The sequence below is a fragment of the Hippocampus zosterae genome, chromosome 16 (genome assembly GCF_025434085.1).
Source record: "Hippocampus zosterae strain Florida chromosome 16, ASM2543408v3, whole genome shotgun sequence".
NCBI lineage: Eukaryota > Metazoa > Chordata > Actinopteri > Syngnathiformes > Syngnathidae > Hippocampus > Hippocampus zosterae.
Window position 1 is genome coordinate 13,499,399 of NC_067466.1, and position 18,325 is coordinate 13,517,723.

Here is an 18,325-nt window from a genome sequence, read left to right on the forward strand (position 1 = left end):
AGATTTATAATCTGACAAAACATACTGGTCAGGCCCATTTTTCAGTTATTATTAGCTAATTTAGAATGTTTTTTTTTTCCGGCAGTTCTCAGTGTTACCAAGACTATCGGAACATGTTTTGACAGTATAAAAGCCTGAGCCAAACCGTGTTTTTTCAATAGCATTAAAGTCAATAGTAATTAGCTAAAACAATTGCAGGCAACATAACGTAACATTCCTTCTTCTCAGTATGAGCACTATGTAAGTGCATAAAAACAAACTATTTTTGTGAAGAGACGTTTTTTTTTTTGGACTAAGTTAAGACAGTATAAAAAAAATTAAGTGTTGTAATAATTCTGTCCTACGTTTGCCGTCTTTGTTCAGGAGTAGTCGATTGGAAGTACTGAATAAGAATGGGATGTGCTGCAGGTGTATCTAATGCTGTTGGTGTCGAGTGGCTACGTCACACCGCGTTCATCATCCTCAACAGTTTCCGTTAACAACTGGTCGTTTATCAAACCGCAAACAAGAATGCACCGTGAAGTTACTACAAGGTTCCATTAAAAGGCTTTCACGTTTGCTGATGGAACGTTCCGACTCTCCTTTCGGGTCACCGACTCGAGGCTTGTTTCCAGCTCGTCTGCTCGGGCCTGCGCATTGCGGACACCGCGTCTGGTGGCGTGCCAGCATCCATTATTCAAATCTAATTTAGTGGAAATTATTTTTTGGCACATGGTGCAGTTTTGTATGTCTCTGTGGTGCAAATCAGAAGCACTGGTCATTGTTTTGTGTGCGTGCGTCCGCTGCATTACAAAAGATGCAGAGGCAAGTTTACGGCCTCGGAGGAGCTTATTTGACTTGATCAGCTGACCATTATGCTATCATGGTTTGACTCAGTGGGAAAAAAAAGTACACTTGGCAATTCTGCCTATTGGCTAAACGTCCAACGTGTGGTAAATTTTCCTTCTGAGTTTCTTTGACACGGGGCACCGTCCACCCGCCTCTTGCGTGCGTGTGGGCGACCAGTGATGTACGGGGAGCATCCCCGCGGGAGCATTCATCTGGATTCCCTTTAACTAATTAGGACGGAGGGAAGAGGAGGTCAACGGGATGGCCCGAGACAGAGCATGTGAGAGCGGGAGTCTTAATTGAATGAAAGCCCCTTCTGCTCTCAGATGTTGTAAACAAGAAGGGCTCAGTTACCCAACCCACTTGTCTTCTGCTTAATTGCCCACCTGCTAACCTCAACGTGACACCCTCCCATGTAAACCCCAGACTGGAATCAATCAAACATAAAGGGATTAGCAGCTGCAGCAATTCTGCCTCGTTGTCCACGTTCCTCGCCAGCCCACACAGCAGATTCCTGATGAAGCATCCCGCTTGCTCAAACTTCGGCTGATCTGTCTCTGTGCTGCTCCTAAATCAACCTTATGGGCCATTTTAGAAATTACTCCCATCACGAAGTGCATACATTTCCCTTTCCTCCATTTGTGCTGAGAAAAGTGCGAGCGGCGTCAATAGCTGCTGATCCTTGTTATTATCCGATTGGCAAGTTCCGAGAGGAATGTTCAGAAACTTGCCGCACTCTGGCTCGTCCCGCTGATGGATTGACATTTCTGAGTTTGAGGTGCAAAATAAACGTGAAAGGAACAGTCGGACAAGCGCTTGTGCACGATTTGTTCGTGTGAAACTGGTCACATATTCACTAAAAGCACAATGCGGGAAAAACACATCCACTACACTGCACACATTAAAACTCATTCAGTACCAGCCAATTCTGGACCAAGTCTGAAAAGACGTTTAAAAACGTCTTTGGGAGTGAATGAGTTAACACGAAAATCGGGCCTAATGAAATTAAAGCTGATTATTTTCACGTAACACCTTGGTAATGATAATCCCCTAAAGGACCCGTCATAAAGCCAAGAGTGAAATCTGCCTGGTGTCAGCTTTTACAATGAGAAGCACTTGCGTGATTAGATGTCTCTGCGATCAATGCCGCTTCTTCTGACGATCATTAAGACTGCTCTTAACATATTACAGCCCCCTCCCTAACACGCACTGCCCCGCCCCCGCCCTTCTCATCCTCTCTTCCTCGCTCCTCCTTTCTTGACACACACGCACGCACACGCAAACATCAGCCTGCAACACACACAAGAGGACCTCTGACTCTTTATTTCTTCACTTCAACTACATTTTTTTGGGGAGGGGGGGCACTTGGAGCATCCAATCGCTCTGGCAAGTATTGGTTGACGATGTGCTGATTTTGTCACAGTGATATGACAAACTAAGTCACGAGAACCAAAGTCAGATGCCAGAAACCATGGAGCGGCTCGCCATCCTCTGTCACCTCATGATTTCATGTTTCCATCCATCAGGAGCCACAAGCCTCATTACAGGTAAGCCTCTCACACGTGAGCAATTTGTAGCATCTTCTACACACTCACTTGTGGATCTCTTTTTGGCGGGGACGTGGGGGGTGGGGGTGCTCTTCATGACCGACTTCATGCTGGATATTTGGCTCCCAACCTAAAGCGGATCTTTTTGAAAGTCGAGGTAAGCAGCCCTAAAATTTGTGGATGTGGATACACTTAACTGGACACTTCATGAAACCGACTTTGTGTCTATAATGTATCGAATATGCTGAATTTGCAAGGGTAAGATTGCACAGGTTGGACTGACAAGTGCCTTCAATATTTCTCATTGTGGTGATTGTTTGCAGTGGTGTAGTGCATCATAAAGGGAGGCTGTTTCTAATATTTTGAACCAAAGAAAGGTAATATACTAATAATATAACACATGTTAACAGTGGACTCAATCCATTCTATGGCGCCGGTTGACATCTCAGTCGCTTGACTAAAATATGTGTGTTTTAAAATATGTTTTATAGTAAGATTTTACCAGTCTTAACTGTCCTACAAGCATGAACATGAACTTAATTGCCGAACTGAGTCAAACTCAACATAAAACGACACCCGTTTTGATGAAACGATCCAGAGAGCTCATGAATGGGGACTTAAAGTGTGTTAATTGTCATGTCGCCCAAAAATTTGAGCCATAAAGTAGTGCTACCTAAGTTGTCCGGGTATTACCATCTTGCTCAAGGGGAACACACTTTCCAAACTTTTGACAGTTGCATTAACCGTGAATCGAATGCGGGTGTCCAATGAGAATCATACCACTGAACCACTAATGCTTATAGAGAGTTGAAATATTATCTGAAAAGGAATTTTATAAATCGGTGATTCTGACTAGTCATAATTCCAATTTAGGGTACCTCATGTGGACCTAATATCCACTTTGAATTCATGCATGTGCCCGTCTTTGCAGGTCAGCGTCTGTGCAAAGCGGGTAACGGCAGGCCGTGTTACAAGCTGGCCTATTTCTCCGAGCTGCGGCGAAGGCTGAATTTCGGGGAGGCCGACCTGGCATGCCGCCGGGATGGCGGCCAGCTTCTCAGCGTGGAGTCGGCGTCCGAGCAGAAGATCGTCGAGCAACTCATTACGGATCTGAGGCCCACCGATGGAGACTTCTGGATCGGGCTGCGGCGTAACCACGGAGATGAGGACAGCAGCGGTGGCGGCGGTGGCGACTGCTCGTCGCAGTACCACTGGTTGGACGGCACAAAGTCTACATTTAGGTGGGTCACGTTTAGGGCAGCCATCTGCCAACCATTTTCAGTGTCACCGAGCCTGAAGCGGATAAGTGGCATAGAAAACGGAAGGATGGATCTTCACTTACATTAATGGATTGGTTTTAGTGTGTTAAGTAAATTAAAGGTGAAGAATGCCAAAGCGGCCTTTGGAAGAAAACGTGGAGTGCTCCTCTTTCCCAAAAGTAATCTGGGATAAGATTCATTTTACTGCGACCCTAATTAGGAATTAAAAAATGAATTGGCTTTAAATTCACATTTGGATGCACCGCACACATAAAAAAAAAACACTTGATGGGTAGTTGTGGATTTTCAGCAGATTGGTTTTACTCATTACTTTTACCCAAGGTTGGGTTAATTGTTTTGACCCAATAGATTGGCCACTGCCGATTCCAAACCCGAATAAAAATATGTGGCTTGTGTCAGGAAGGGAATCTGGTGTAAAAAAAAAATAAAATAATGAATAAATTTAAAATTTGGGTTTTGCTTTGTGGTTAAGGCTAAAGTCTCTTTCTACAAGACAGGAACCAAATGATGATGTCATCGATTTGCGAGAAGGTCACCGTCCCCATTCCGGCGTATCGAACTGCTAGGATATAGTCCCTGGTCTTCAATTCATTTCTCTTCTATCAGCGTTCCCACACGGCATTTAATGGAATTGCAATTTTTCGTTTTAAATATACTTCTCAGGATATATCCGATGATGGTATGACACTCCTTCAAAATGACAGCTCCCAAAATGCCCATTGAATAAGATCAATAGCTCTCTCTTAAACAATTACAGTAAAAGTGAACATTATAAACCAGGCAAGAGAAGATTCATTGCAGGGCTGCATTGGTTTTTATCTAAGTGAGCCCAATAAATAGGAGGGCGGAGGCAGTTTTGAGATAAATGACAGCGGCTCTGTGTACATGCGCGTGCGTGCAGGAATTGGCACTGGGATGAGCCATCATGCGGCTACGAGGTGTGCGTGGTGATGTATCATCAGCCGTCCGCTCCACCGGGGCTGGGAGGTCTCTACATGTTCCAATGGAATGACGACAACTGTGAAACCAAGCATAATTTCATCTGCAAATACACAGCAGGTATACCTCACGTGTTGATTTGAAACATTGGGATATGCTATTTTGCTGATTTTTATTTTGTTTGTTTGTTTTGTTTTCTCCCTAGACAAGTCAGCTGATCCCTCTCCTCCAAACTCCACTCATGCAGGTAAAATGTGAAGCCATTTGATCAGCCGATATTAGCTCTTTAAATATTTTTTTTGTGCTCTTTCCCTTTTTTCAACACGTTTTTATCCTTTTCACGATCATTCTCAACACAACTGTATTAACAGGATGCGTTTTTGTTCTCCTGACAGACACCTTTCCCTCATCTGTGCCGTGGAATCCAAATAACCACAACGCAAAGAGGAGCACAGGTTAAATCACCCATTCAATTGACTTTATTTCTCTTTGAAAAAAAAAATCTGTTGAGTTTGATTTTCATGCTCATTAAAACTAAAACTGGCGTGTCGGACAGGGGTGTCAAATCCTGGTCCATTAAGTAAACCCTGCCACAATTTGTCTTTGGCTACTGCTGCTTTTACTCAAGGTTGAGCAGAAGTAGAAGTTTGACACATTTATTTCATATATATTTGATCCGATAGCTCAAAAACTTGATGTGATATAGAAGAACGGAGATCAGTTTGGGATTTCGCAGCCGCAAAATTCATTAAAAACAACGGTCAGCCCTAACCGAACAAAACGTGTGCTCGCCGGTGTTTGACATCTAAATGCTAATGCCTCGTTTTTCTCTTAGCCCTGAATGTGATCTATATCATCATCCCCACCATTCCGCTCATTCTGCTGCTGCTGACGGTGACGGGCGTCTGCTGCTTCAAAATGATCATCACCCGGTGAGGATCCGATAACTTTGACGCCTCAATCAATGACCGGAACCATCCAAAGATGAGCGCGTGTAGGCAGAGCGCGCAAAGTCTTCAACATTAACGCAAATGTCAATACTGGATGCTTATCAATCACGATGATCTGCATTCGTGGAGGAAGTGTTGGAAAAACAAAGCGGTATGCTAAATTGATTTGTGTTTCATACCTTGATTGACCTCATCATGCCCGAAAGGAAAAATCTATTTTGTTTACACAAAGAAATGGATAAAGTGTTTGGACCACACACTAAATCTCTCGTTTTATCACAGTATAAGAAAAACAATCCATCACCGGTCCTTAATTAAATACTGGATAGGAAGCATATTGTTTGACCCGCGATCTGTTACCTAATCTGTGAAGTTAACATTGCCTTCCTGTCTTGGTGGGTTTAAAAAGTGATGCATGTCTGTTACTTACTAGTTTGTTGTAATTCTCTTTTACCCGAGATGATCAAAAACATAATCTTTTAAACCAAATCCAAAAAAGCTCCCGTCATGATACTTGTTTTGTGGTGGGTTGGCAAGTTTACATGCACTACACCCACAACCACACACACGCCCACACTCACACCTACACAAACCGCTTCTTTCAAAAACAAAAGACAGAAACAAAGCTTGAACTTAAAAACGTGGATTTTTATATTGAACCGGCTAAACGTGTCAAGTAGTTCAAGTGTAGGACACATCGAGTCTCACTAATTTGAAGTCAAAGTAAAGTTGCAAGTCCTAAAATTGACCCCTCAAGTCTGACTCAAGTCAAGTCAAGTGACTCATTTTTGGGGGAATCTTGCATCGAGCAATACAGTTTTATATACTTTGCACAGCTCATAAAACATTTGGCCTGACTGCGGTTGTGCTGTTCTGCTTCCGACAGACCAACGAATGAGAAAAAGTCAGAAGTACCCGGGACAGAGCCTGGTGCCCGTCCCAGCCCATCCCCAACTGACGTCTACAATGTGATTCGCTCCCAGAAGGACGATGACTTGGTATCGGGGCGCCCCCACACCAAAAACACGTCCTTTCTTTGCTCGTCCCCCGACACCCCCACGGGGGATTACGACAACCTGGGGGGCCGCGACACCGAGAGCGGCTTCGTGACTCTCGCCAGCACTGAGAGTTCCTTCCTCAACTTCGACCTCAACGACCTCAGCTTGGGGCGTCGCGGTACGCGCGACCTCCACAACAGCAGCTTAGGTCGCCCGGCGAAGAGGGATGTGACCGACGGGACTCTGCCTCGACCCGAACAGTTTTACGACCGCAGTCTGGGCCGCCGCACCGCCAAGAGCGAGCATTTCGGCAGCGGCGGCGCCTACGGGGACCACGAGTTGTTCGATGACATCATGGCGGCAAAGAGGGACCTCTACGAGCCCAAAGTGACGCCCGGGATTCACACGGTCAAGGCGGACCTATATCAGACCTACAGCAACAACGGCAATGGGGACTCTTACCAAAGCATCCTCGGAATGTATGCAAACCGTAAACCCTACCAGGCCACGCTGGAGAGCTACAGAAGTGGTCTGAATCCCGACGGAGGGAGGAAATACTCAAATGAACAACAGTGGCTCGACAGTGGAAAGTACTGATTGTGTGTGTGTGTGTGCGTGGGTGTGTGTGGGTGTGTGTGTGTGTGTGGGTGTGTGTGTGTACAGTAAAATTATGTCTGGTGATGGACGTGGATGGTAAAAAAAGTTGCATGTGCATGGTTTGAAACTAATTTAACTGGAGGAAAACAACCTGATGTTGCTTGTCATTATCAGCAATACATCCGGAAAGCATTCACTTTTTGCACATTTGTAATCGATCCCATGGGTATATAATTAATAATTATGACAAATTGAGATCCAAGTACAGAGCATTACACATTTTTAGTAAGAATGATTTCAAGGGTCGCTTAACATGTCAGCTGGGATCGGCTCCAGGTGTCCATGACCCGAATGGGGACATCAGAAAATGATTGAAAATGGATGGAATTTGGTGATTTAGTTTATTCCATTATCACATATCCCTTATGTTGCAGAGTTCCTTGCCGAAGAGCGACTTTTTGTTTTCTTTTTTTGACCATGACATACTCGGAGGAACACAAATAGGGGGGAAATTACTAGATCGCAGCGATGAATGCGGATTTCATTCTTGGAAAAGGTGTCATTTGATATCATCACTCTGGAAAGATTGAACATTGCGGTGCTGCATACACTGAACCAACGTCATGAAGTGAGCTTGATAAAGTGCAGTTTGCGTTTGCTTTTTATCATACCATAGCGCACGGGTTCCCAACCGCCGGTCCACGGACCGGTACCGGGCCGCACAGAAAAAAAACTTGCCTTAATTCCGTTTTATTTATTTCGGAATACGAAAGTTGTATTATTTTGAAAAAATATCGGATTCTCAGTTACATCTGTCTATGTCACGCTTGACTAACGTCAAGACACGCTTCTCCGTCACGTGACCAATTACGCTAAAAACAAAAACGCTTGCGCTCGCAAAATGAGTAAAAAAAGCTGCTGGACATCACTAATGAAAGCGGCCTTAAAAGTGTGTTCGAGACAACTGGATAAAGTTATGGCTGAATACTCTGAGATCGCCACAATAGAACTGTTGATATTTCCTACCTGTGTGAGGTGCGGGGTTTCTGCAGCAACGGCGACTAAAACAAAATTACGAAGTCGACTGTACATAAACCACACACTTAAGGTGTCATTGTCTCCAATTAACCCGAGATGGGACCGTTTGGTTGCAGAAAATCAAGCTCGGGGCTGAGGTGAGTCGTCATTTTCATGCACTTTGAATTTGCGTTGTATCGTATTTTGTAGGCATTGAACATTACCATAGCGATCAGTGTTGCGGCCAGATTAGACGCTCCTTGTGTTTATCATGATATTTCGAAAACACCACAGTTTTCATGTAGCTAATACCATCTTATTTTGTTTTATTAATCCGGCACACCTTAAATGCCGGTCCCTGAAAATATTTTCTGACATAAACCGTCCGTGGGGCAAAAAAGTTGGGGACCCCTGCCATAGCGGACAACACTATGGAGGATTAACCGAGGCCTCAAACATCACGTTGATATTGTGCACTCAAGAGTATTCGCGTGGTGCATTCGGAAAAGAAACTGTGCATGGCATTTGCATGACCTGTTGACATCTCACTGATGTGCTGTGCCTGTCTATGTTCATTGGAGTCATTCCAAACCATGAGCAGAATGCAAGTGCTCGTTTTTGTGTCGTACAGTTGTGAAACATCACGATCGTAAAGCCGGAATTCAGAAATGGCTCCTTCCTATTTCCTTGTGAATCGATCCGTTTTGATTCGTCGTGCCTGTGAGTGTTGAGGTTGCTTAATTAATAATGCAGCATGTTATTGAGGGACGTTCACCTGTGCTGATATTCGTAAAGATGCGAAATGTCTTGATGTCTAAACCTGCTTTGTATGTTTGTAAAGTAAATAAACAATCCAGTCGGCGACGGTGCTGTTATTTTATTCAAAAACGGAATGATTGTGTTCACAGTCACAGTTTTCATTTATTACCCATCCAAATTAAATTAACCACTTCCGTTCATTCTCACCAAACACAGTAAACGTTTTTATGACATGATTCAGTGAATCCTTTTTTTTTTTTTTGCATTCAAGCCACACTTTGATGTACAGTATGAAGGGAAACACAGATATGAACGGCATCAATTGTAAGACATTCAAAGACGCGCAAACACACGATTACTGCCAGTAAACACACCTTGGAATTGTTTTCGCATGAGCACGCAGGCACACATATGCCCAAACGCACAGGCCCCCGCGAATAGGCGCAAGGTCCTTAAAGGGTCCATATCTTCATTCCTTCAGATGAATATTTCAAAACACACACACACACACACACACAGCAGCTGTTTCAAGTCAAAGGGAAAGAATGCTGTCGTATCTGAGCGAAGCCGGTACCAAGATCAGCCGTGGCTGCGCGTACGCGGCTGCTTTTGCCGCCGTGATTTCAAGATGACGTAGCGTCTGTAGCTGGTGTGATGGTCAGAGAGGAACGGGATATAAAACGCTCGGAAGATGGGAGAGGACCTAGGATTTGAAACAAAGCGACCGTCTTGAGATGAATATCATGTCCGGTGTGGATTTGGATTCATAAAAACGAGGCTGAAAATGCGAGAAGACTGTATCTTGCTAATTGGATGTTAAATTAAAAAAAAATATATATATATATGAATAAAATGTACATGGCTATACGTACGTCGTCTAGGTGATAAGCGAATGTGTGCTACCTGGAAGCTTGGAGAAAAGGCTTATAAGCAATGACGTTCCACTCTTCTTTGTTGGCTGCGTAGCGCGGCTCACGCGACGTTTGTTCTTCCGTGTCGAGGTCGACCAGGTAGTGGCAGTGCCGGATGTCCACCTGCATGGAGCCAACGTTGATCACTTGAGATTCCACAAGGGAGGAGGCGGTGGTTGGGGGGGGTGTCTTACATATCTGCTGGGTTCCTCCAGATTTTGGTCGTTCATATCAGCAGGTATGAGCTGCGTGGCTCGAGGGCCTGAGGCGTACGGCTTGGGGAGTTGACCTTTGAAATCACTTTGGATGAAGTGTAGTTGCCAGCTGAAGAGCGAGAACAGAAACGGCGACGGTTGTTCATCCAAACCTCGACACTAGCTTAATTGAATGGCTAACGCAATTCTCTTCGAACAAACGAAACAAATGGGGCGGTACACTAAGAAAAGGATTCACTGTCTCAAACAATTTGAAAATGACATCACGATGGAAATGACTTTTTATTTAGAAATTAGGTGGGAATTAACTTTTAGAAGTTAAAAAATATATATATATATATATATAGTATATATATATATATATATATATATATATATATATGGCGGCCCGGTAGTCCAGTGGTTAGCACGTCTGCTTCACAGTGCAGAGGTACCGGGTTCGATTCCGGCTCCGGCCTCCCTGTGTGGAGTTTGCATGTTCTCCCCGGGCCTGCATGGGTTTTCTCCGGGTGCTCCGGTTTCCTCCCACATTCCAAAAACATGCGTGGCAGGCTGATTGAACACTCTAAATTGTCCCTAGGTGTGAGTGTGAGTGCGAATGGTTGTTCGTTTCTGTGTGCCCTGCGATTGGCTGGCAACTGATTCAGGGTGTCCCCCGCCTACTGCCCGGAGACAGCTGGGATAGGCTTCAGCACCCCCCCCCCCCCCCCCCCCCGCGACCCTAGTGAGGATCAAGCGGCTCGGAAGATGAATGAAAAAGGATGAATGAATATATATATATATATATATATATTTTTTTTTTCTCCCAATTTACTGACATGTACCGGTAAATAGATGTTGTATCGCAATATTTGCTATGAAGAGCATGTACTCAAAGCAACAATCTTTGCTCTCTTTCTGTTTACTTCCTCTTGCGATTATTTTGGTAACCTGTCAAGGTAGAAAGGTCGGAATTAACTGTGGTCAGTTAGAAATGTGAAATGTGGACGCCATGATCACGAGTCCATCATGCCGTCCCGAAGTCAATTGCGATATAAAAGGAATACATTCCGCATGAACAATGAATGCCCAGAGCTAGTCATTGAAGCGCGCTGTCGGAATCGTGACGACTAACTTGTGAGGAAGAAGGAAGCTGCTCGGGAAGCGGTACCACTCCTTGCCCACACACACGCTAACTGGTCTCCCTTCGGGGACCGTGTGCAGGGTCGTGTCCTTGGCGATGCGGAGGAACTCTGGGTATAGGTCCAGGGGGGCGTGGTAACCTATCGGGAGGGAGAGAGCAGGCAAAAAGTCAAGCGCACTGACCCGCAAGGAGTTACGTCCGCCCACGTGAACCAAAACGCACCTCTGAAGAGGGCGACGGAGCGAGAGAGTGACACCACGGCAAAGACCACAACTGCACTAAACGCCAGCCAATTGGAGGAGACCGTGTAGTGATCTAGTCGGTAGCGCTGAAACAGGAAGTGGTAGCATTTCTGCGGGGAAGAAACGATAGCAACGTGAAAACGGTCCTCGCCACTGACGGACACGAGAGCGTAAACACACCTGGAGGGATGAGAGGGCCACGGCGCCGCTGAGGCAGATAAGGGGGTAGATGGGAAAGAGAAAGCGCTCTTCTTTGTGAGGCCGCGTGAAGAAAACCAACATCCACAAGTACATGGGGGCCAGGGTCAAGCAGTAGGGACGGCCCAGGTTCTGCACTGCAGAAAGCACAATTCCTTGAATTGTTGGAAACGCAACAACGCCGAATGAGAATACTCGCTAACGTAGAGCAAATCACTCCCTCACCATTGAATTTATGCAGAAGCGTCTCCATGAGACCAGTGAGCGGCAGGGAAAAGAGCGCCAGAACAAAGACCACGTTGAAGTTCAGGATCCCGTTCATAAAGTAGAAGTGCCACGGCTCCGTACCTAGGGGAAAAAAAAAAGAACCCTTAACCTCTTGACCTTGAGACGGATGTGGCACCAAGTGTGCTGCCCACTTTAAATCAGTGCACTATAACAAAAAGTTGTGTTGTTGGGTGCAGGCTCCCCCTACAGTCCAAAGAAAGCATTACATCTTGACAATGTGCTTTCTGTCATTATCTTTGTCATGAAATTGTTATGTAAAAAAAAAAAAATAAAATTTTTACACCATTTGTTGACACAGAAGCCGTGTGTGTTAATTACCATACAAATCGGGCCCATGTGAGGTGAAGACATTATACAGTAGAATATTGAGAGGGGCAACCACCAGTTTCCCATAAAAGAAAGAGTCCACTGCCACCAAGGGACCCTGAAAAAAGAATTTAAAGGTTAACTAATTTTTGATCGTAATTTATACTCTCAATATGCTCAACATCGTTTTTTCTTCTTTACCAGCAGTAGCAGCAGAGCAACAGCGGACCAGGTGATAAAACTCTTCCACTGCCTCTTTATCACAAGCAGGTCAAAAGCAATCGGCACCCTGCGGAGCAAACGCACCAAAACGGCAAATACCAAAAATTATACTTTCATTTACAGGTTACAAGCAGGCATTCCACTCCATGACAGTACCCGATGAGAGCCGAGAAAGGCCAGCCAACGATGGTGCCGGCGGCCACGCCCGCAATGGCTAACGGCGTAGAGTCTTGGAACCACCCGGTCATGGCGACCATTGTCGTGTACATGCAGAAGGAGGATGGCAGGAATGCTGTGCAAGGGAAAGAAACAAGGATGAGGAATCAGGGCAGCACACGAAAAAAAAAAAAAAAAGGCTGAGGAAGTTTCACAACCTGCAGATGAGCAGAACATTCCGGTGCTCAGGACGAGAAAAGCCAGCATCAGGCGGCCCACGTGCAAACCGAATTTCTTACAAACAGCCCTGGAAACACAACGTTAATTACCGATATATTAATACGTACCGACACTCACCGGACATCTACACCATGATAGTCCTCATATTTTGCCCTTGTGATGAAGCTACATAAGGTTAATAAGATTAGGGAGCCCGAATTGATTTAAAATTAACTGAAGTAATTGAGTGGAAGAAGACTGTAAACTCACTTGTAGAAATAGAGCTCACAGGCGCAGCAGCAGAACGCGAGGACACATCGCACAAAGTAGAAGACCAACACCTGCAACACCAAAAGGAATAAAAGAGGGCTAGCTGCTGCGTACCTTCTACCGTGACGTCAGATGCACAAGACTTGCCTTGCTTGTCTGCAGCACATGGGCGTGCAAACAGGCCGGGAGAGCGTGAAGCCACAAGTAAGCGTAGGATCTGATGGCATACAATGGCGAGTATTCCCACGTTTGCATCCCTGTGCCATAAAGCAGGTAGTGCATCTGTCAGAAAAGAGTCATCACAACTATTAACGGCTCAAGACGGATAAAGAGTCACTCACCGCGCAGGAGAGATGAGTTGCAAATATATTTAAAGGAGACATATTGTGCTTGTTTGCCAAAAGTTCCCGAGTGTCTGTGACATGTTATGTAACAGTGGGGTGGAAGTGTTCATCAACACATTTTCAGAATTACGATGAGAACACAAGATTTACTGGGCTAAGTTCACACTTGTGGGTGCTCCAGTTACCTATTTTTTTCATACACTAGTGATTAAAAAGTCAAATATTCGCAATATGTCACCTTTACATATCCTTTGTTTGTTTTTTTTCCTGACTCACAGGCTCCCAGTAGTTGAAGGTCTCATCGCAGTCGGAGATGTTACTAAGCAACGCTGCGCAGAAGCGTGCCGACAGCAGACATTTAAACGCAGTCGAACCCTCCGGGGCCCATACTTGCCCACCACGACTTATTGACCTATGAAATGATGAACATGTACACATATTGAGTTGTTGTAATACCTAAGAGGTGCTTTCCAAAAGGTACCTTTCATCAGCCACATTAGGTACACTAGCGCAAATCATCCATCCATTCATTAAATTTCTTCCGATTGCACATCGTCTGAACTAGGATGATATTTTCTGCAGGTTCCCTACTTGTGCATGCCTTGCACCAACATCATGACTGCGAATGTAGCCGAGCAAGAATGAATTTAACCAACTGGCATCAACAATGATGCAATTGTTTTGGAAGCGAAAACAGAGAATATAAATGGTTGTAAAATATGCACAGAGCAATTGCCGTTGTCATGAAATCGGAATCAAAGTATCGAGCGGGCTAGCTTGTTAGCTCCTCTGCCCGAGCTGTCAGTCAACCCAGGGATGGACATGACAACAGCGGCGTGTCTTCTGTCGCTCGTCCCTGCCTCATACTCACTCTTGCCTCGTCTCTGTGTCCTTACTGTCTTCACCCACTTTCTCCTCTTTCGACATCCGAGCCTCTGTGGAGACGTTAACATTGTTCGCATCTTGTCTGCTGCCTCTTCTGCTTCGCTGACGTAGCGCCTTGGCCGCCATGTTTAACGACGAGCCTCCTCCGAGTCGCCGTTCGTTCATTTCCGTCCATGCTCGACGGGCCTCCTACGAGTCGCCCTTCGTTCAATTCCGTCAATGCTCGGCTTGTGAAAGGTCGTGCTCGGGACAGGGACAGAAGCCTCTGATTGGTCAATACAGGAGTCAATCTTGAATTAAAACGTTTGTCTTAGTTTGTCGCTTCTTAAATTTCACAGCACTCTAATTGATTAGAACATTAATTTAAAAGATAATCAAACGATCCGCAATAGACGATGAAATCTCAACAATTTAAGAATATCTCTGTTAACGTTCACTTTGTTCATGATCTGTGCTGTTTGAAATGTATAATGCGTATATTTTCATTATTGAGTGCGACAAGACATCACTTCAAATACTTCATTTATTGTAAACATATGGCTATGTAGTCCCGCAGTTTCCTGTACTTGTTCCTTGCGTTTAACATGTTAAAATTTTTGGATGTAACATGTTGCTATATAAACAAAGTTTTATTATTTAATACACAGTATAAGACGCTTCTTTGTTTTCTTGCATATATAGCACAGCGCGCTGAAATTACATTTATCGTCATTTTGGCTCAGGGTCTTGTTGATCATATGACTCAAATATTAAATAGCATTGGTTAATAAATATATGAATAAAACACTGGCATGTGGTCTTATTTACATTTTCCCTGTAGTTTGTACCACTTAGCTTTAGAGCAGTGCTTCCCAACCACTGTGCACCACAGGAAAAAAAACCCATCTCCCACAACCACATCATCATCATTAATTCAGGATGTACAGATAATGTATACAGTACTTTTGACATTGTGCCGTCAGATTTTTCGGATGGAAAACACGATTTGGATGATTTAAGGCTGAGAAGCACTGCTTTCGAGCACTCTGGTGATAATGCTCAAACACACTTTGGCGCACACAACAGTCATTGTTCAACAACACGACATAATAAAACACAGTTTTACATTTGACTTATATTAGGATTCCAATTTGCAGGTAATTACAACTCTCTCAAAAGAAATTACATTTAGCAGCCAAACCGAGGAATATTACCTGCTACCTAATTGTGACTTCCAAGCATTCGGACAGCAATGACTCCAAGCGTTTGTGAAACTGCAGGGCTTGTGTGTGTGACAATGCGTGTGTGTGTGAGTGGTAAATCAGCCTGTAGCAGTAGCTAGTCTGGCTCAGGTCCGGATGTGAGAACTTATCAATGAGTTTAACATGCTCCACAGTCCCGCGGGAGGCGACTCGGACCAGCGCGTAAAATTTCTTCTCCTCCCACGCCGTCTCGGTCCAGAAGCTGATGTCAAAGCTGAAGAGCTCAGGGAACAGGGAAAATGCGGTAAAAGGTGTCCCGGGTGTTGGACGGATGACAAACTGCTGTGAAAAGCGCGGGTCACGTGACCAGAGCAGACGCCAGTCTGGGAGTGAGAACATGAGCACGGCGAGGAGGTCCAGATTTAAAGACACGGTCATGCTGAGGAGGCTGACGTCATTGATGTCATTTGTGAGTACTTTACCGATGAAACCCATTGGCTGTGCCATTAGATGCAGACCTTCCTCCTTGGTAACCATGGCGATGCCATAGGGAGCGAGCAGCGCTCCCAAAGTTTGCTCAAGGACTTTTACTGGCTCGTTCTTTTTAGGGAGAACACCAGTAAGAAGGAACTCGTGGAAGACGGGCAGAGCCCAGGGGTTGACTGGAACATTTCGGAACACCAGACCACTGATGCCATACAGCAGGTTCGTCACACCATTCCAATGCCCACTCTGCTCCAGATGAATTCCTTTAATATGTTTATTTTCCGTTTCTGTCTCGCCACCGGTCCACTCTTCTTTCTTCGCGACCACGGCTTCCATCAGGGGGCACAGCGAAGGACGCAAGAAATAAAGAGCAGTTTCACCCTTGAGATCAACATCAGGAAAACATAATGACCTCATCCCATCCACTCCCTTACTACTCAACACCTTGTCCGCTTGCTTTGAGATAGCACAAGGCCCACTGGCCTGACCCTGCAACTCATCTGTGGATGTACAAGCCTCACAGCTCAGCTCTTTCTGACAGATGTGAATCCGGTAGAGCAACATGTGGTCTATATCAGGGCAGCACAAATGCAACCGTTTGGCTCCGAGGAGGACCGGAAGAGTCTCTGTCACCATGAAGACCGCCCACTTTTCCTGTAGCTTTTCGAGAAGAAAGTCCTGCACCAATTTGACAGGATGGACAGAATCCGAGGTGAGAAAGCACCTAAAGAGAGGAAAACGACATCAAAATCTGTTCATTAGCTTTTATGAAATCCTCAGAAAATACACACACACATAATAGAAAATATGATACAGAGTGTTGAGGTTATAATACCGAGACATGTAATCAGTGAGTTCTGCTGGTATGTTATATTGGACCTTTTCTCCTTCCACAGTTTCTTCCATTTTAAACACTTGAGGGGAGCTGAAGGGGGCGCTGCGAGTAAACACGTGGAGCAAAGCATTCTCCAAATGGAAGCCTTTATCCTGACTCCTGTGGAAGAATGAAACTGACATCAAAACAACTTCCAATCCCACATTAAATGAACAACTTGCCTGTTTGAACACTCACCTTACCTGTATCCTGTGCACTTGTAGCTTTGGTATTGGTCACTCTCAAAAGGGCGTACATCACTGAGGACGAGGTGTGCCTCTGCCGCCATGGCGACTACCTGCCAGCTGTTGTGCCGCTCTCGCCTAGGCTGGTCAGCCGGCGTCCCGCCCTGTCCGTTGCATAGGGAAACGTGAACCTCCCCATCTTCGGCTAACACCTGAACACAACTGGAGGAGCAATGACACAAAATGGATATTTGGATGGGTTTGGACAGAGTTTGGATAAATCGTCCAGACATAAGACATTACGTAGTCCTATTATGTCACCACCATTTAAAGTTCCTCTGATAAACCTCAAATGAAGTCCAGCTGCTCTAGTAGTCTTTAACTGACATTTAAATAAATATGTCAGCTAAAATGAAACTTTTGTCTTTTAATCACAGTCAGTGTGTGAGTACATCTGTAAAACCTGTATCCATCATTGGGATTCAATTTTACCTGAGAAAAAAGTCTTTAAGAAGTTGCCTGTTCTTTTTAACGCCACTTTTTCTCCCGCAGTGTGGGAAATTAAAGTGCACACGGTCAAACAATTGCCCTTGCAGGGATGCACATTCCCCCAGCTTTGTGCTGTCAACCTCAAAAAGCACCTTTCCACCTGGCGAAACAAAAAAAGCATAACAGGATATAACAATTGTAACGAAACCGTAATGCACGGATATAAACAGCTCAACAATCCAAATCCTCACCCGAGTCCTTTATAATCTGCATGTGAATGGATGCGCCTTCCTGCCGCAGTGCCTCCTCCTGCGGCTGCAGACAAGTGGCCGTGACGCTCACCTCCGATGGTAAGCGGCACAAAGCAGCAGAAAACGAGAAGTTCCCTTCTCCCACCAGCAGGATTGACGGTGAACGAGACATACCTATTAACCAGAAAATGAGGAAAAAAAGATTCTACAGGTTTCTTAAAAAAAACCCCTGACCTCCCGTTCTTGTCGCAAAGGAACCACGCGTGAGGGTTTTACAGACTTAATTTTAAAAAGTAATTTGTTGTTTTAGTGGCAAAAACGAGGTTTCCCGTCTTGTATCTAAAACCGGGTGACCTTCCTGTGAATTACGGTGCCGATCAGGACGCAAAAGATCAAGATTAATCTCACCTACAGCCTGCATGGGTGTAACGTGTTTCAACTATAGTAGTCCGACCAAAAACAAGGCTGGTCGTGTTCTTCCCAAAATAAAAAGAAACTATATATTTACACAATTTAAAATGTGAGTTATAATCAAATCAATTATTTAAATAAAACATACAGTATA

At 44.8% G+C, this 18,325-nt stretch overlaps 3 protein-coding genes across 4 annotated transcripts; 1 reads left to right on the plus strand and 2 right to left on the minus strand.

The window, feature by feature from the left end:
• The first annotated feature begins 344 nt into the window (after positions 1–344).
• layna (layilin a) lies at positions 345–9,020 on the plus strand. Its single transcript, XM_052047162.1, has 8 exons — positions 345–2,375; positions 2,512–2,532; positions 3,307–3,616; positions 4,557–4,714; positions 4,800–4,841; positions 4,990–5,049; positions 5,430–5,526; positions 6,431–9,020. The coding sequence occupies exons 1-8, from the start codon at positions 2,288–2,290 to the stop codon at positions 7,137–7,139; spliced, it is 1,485 nt and encodes a 494-aa protein (XP_051903122.1). The 5' UTR covers positions 345–2,287; the 3' UTR covers positions 7,140–9,020.
• Positions 9,019–14,479, minus strand: alg9 (ALG9 alpha-1,2-mannosyltransferase). 2 transcript variants are annotated; one of them, XM_052047158.1, is made up of 15 exons: positions 14,281–14,479; positions 13,686–13,821; positions 13,213–13,347; positions 13,066–13,136; positions 12,795–12,883; positions 12,577–12,712; positions 12,400–12,487; positions 12,211–12,316; positions 11,830–11,952; positions 11,587–11,741; positions 11,387–11,516; positions 11,156–11,303; positions 10,021–10,150; positions 9,819–9,949; positions 9,019–9,618 (listed from the first exon to the last, which is right to left on the minus strand). In XM_052047158.1, exons 1-15 carry the CDS (start codon positions 14,457–14,459, stop codon positions 9,495–9,497), a joined length of 1,881 nt encoding a protein of 626 aa, XP_051903118.1. In that variant the 5' UTR covers positions 14,460–14,479; the 3' UTR covers positions 9,019–9,494. The 2 variants fall into 2 exon arrangements, with proteins under 2 accessions (XP_051903118.1, XP_051903119.1); XM_052047159.1 differs by lacking the exons at positions 13,686–13,821; positions 14,281–14,479 and adding an exon at positions 13,407–13,679 and having other exon boundaries at positions 13,213–13,322.
• A 324-nt stretch (positions 14,480–14,803) lies between these two features.
• fdxacb1 (ferredoxin-fold anticodon binding domain containing 1) lies at positions 14,804–18,257 on the minus strand. The gene is made up of 6 exons (XM_052047157.1): positions 18,169–18,257; positions 17,761–17,934; positions 17,513–17,669; positions 17,039–17,242; positions 16,797–16,955; positions 14,804–16,685 (listed from the first exon to the last, which is right to left on the minus strand). The coding sequence occupies exons 1-6, from the start codon at positions 18,179–18,181 to the stop codon at positions 15,491–15,493; spliced, it is 1,902 nt and encodes a 633-aa protein (XP_051903117.1). The 5' UTR covers positions 18,182–18,257; the 3' UTR covers positions 14,804–15,490.
• Between the last annotated feature and the right edge of the window lie 68 nt (positions 18,258–18,325).